Below are 1,399 nucleotides of genomic sequence, written 5' to 3'. Positions count from 1 at the left end.
GGAGGTGGTAGTAAGCGCCGCCGACAAAAAGCGGCAGAAGTCGATTTTGCCGCCGTCCTCACAACGGGGTAAGTCGGCTGTAATACGTCGAATTCAGCTACGCTATTCACGTAGCTGAATTTGCGTATCTTAAATCGACTCCCCGCTGTAGTGTAGATGTACCCTAAGGTGCCACAAGTACTCCTGTTCTTCTTTTTATGGTAGGATTAGTTATTACAAGAACACAGTTGTGGGTGACCCCCCACACAACAAAGTAATAGCGTGCATAACGCCTTACAAGAACTGATATCTGTGCCACACTAGGCTTCAAATCAGGGATTATTAGCAGCATCATAAACAGATTGTAGTCAATCACGCCACTGACAAGTGGCACAGTATAGTAGTAATTTGTGTGTGGATGGGGACTAAGTGGACACCAGACGTTGCCTGCAGTCCCGCAATTCCCAAGAAAAGCAATGGAAGGGGTTTCCACTCCGGTTCTGCGACTTTGAGGCTCTGAATGAAGGGTGCCACAGCGAGCTTTAAAGAGGAAGCGAGGTGCAGCGCCTGGAGAGTGAGAAAGTGAGGCGAGAGGAAGGAAGAAAGGGACCGTCCCAGCAAGGGCGAGCTTCAGAGCAAGTTCACCAGGCTTCAGCCAAGGCGCTCTGTGCGCAGAGCCGCACGGAGCCCACCGGGGGAAAGGCACTCGCAGCACCCACCCACCCCCTCTGCAGCGCCGCCCGCCCCTCATCCCTTGGGCCCGCCCCCGCCAGCTCCGGCGCTCTCACCCGCTTCTGCTGGGAGTCCACCCAGTAGGCCCCGCCCGAGCCGCCTCCGGCCCCGCCCGGCTGGCGGTGGCGCAGCAGCCCGCACTTGGTGACCAGCAGCCCGGCCCGACAGCTCCTCAGGCCCGGCCCGCACACCAAGCGGCCCGGCAGAGCGGCGCCCGGGCCCAGCCACAGCCGCTCCCCATCCGCCTCGGGGTGCGAGGGCAGCAGCAGCATGTCCCCCGGCAGCACCACCTGCCCCACGCGCTCCTCGGCGGGCAGGGACCCAGCCTCTGCCGCCGCCATGGTCAGGGTCAGGCCTTTTCTCGGGCCGGCCAGCTTCCCCGAGCCTAAGGCGCGTGCGCGTCAAGGTGCCGCATGCGCAGAAAGCACAGAAAAGCGGCGGGGAGTGGGTCACATCCCTGCGCAGGCGCACAACTAGTCTTTGCCTGGCTGCTGTTGCGGAGGTAGAAGCCGGGTGTCCGTCGCTCCGAACTGTCCTAGCCGGGCCGTGCGCGAGGCTCCTGCCATGGCGGCGGGTGTCAGTACCGGTGTCGGGGGGGCCCTCAGGCGAGGAGCGTTGGGTTGGTGAAGCCGAAGGGCCTGGCCCTGCCCTGTGTCACAGCTGTGCTGCTAGACATTAACTAAGGGCC

At 62.0% G+C, this 1,399-nt stretch overlaps 1 protein-coding gene across 1 annotated transcript in view; it reads right to left on the bottom strand.

Annotated features, from left to right (window-relative positions):
* The window catches only part of EXOSC3 (exosome component 3), a 9,719-nt gene extending 8,606 nt beyond the window's left edge, over window positions 1-1,113 (bottom strand). The window contains exon 1 of the mRNA XM_034777431.1: window positions 768-1,113. Coding sequence (XP_034633322.1) covers window positions 768-1,052 — 285 coding nt within the window. The 5' untranslated portion in view covers window positions 1,053-1,113. The remainder of the gene's footprint in view (window positions 1-767) is intronic.
* Between the last annotated feature and the right edge of the window lie 286 nt (window positions 1,114-1,399).

This window comes from Trachemys scripta, chromosome 7 (assembly GCF_013100865.1).
Source record: "Trachemys scripta elegans isolate TJP31775 chromosome 7, CAS_Tse_1.0, whole genome shotgun sequence".
NCBI classification, from domain to species: Eukaryota; Metazoa; Chordata; order Testudines; family Emydidae; genus Trachemys; species Trachemys scripta.
The sequence above is the reverse complement of the archived record's forward strand: the minus strand, read 5'-3'. Positions and strand labels throughout refer to the sequence as shown.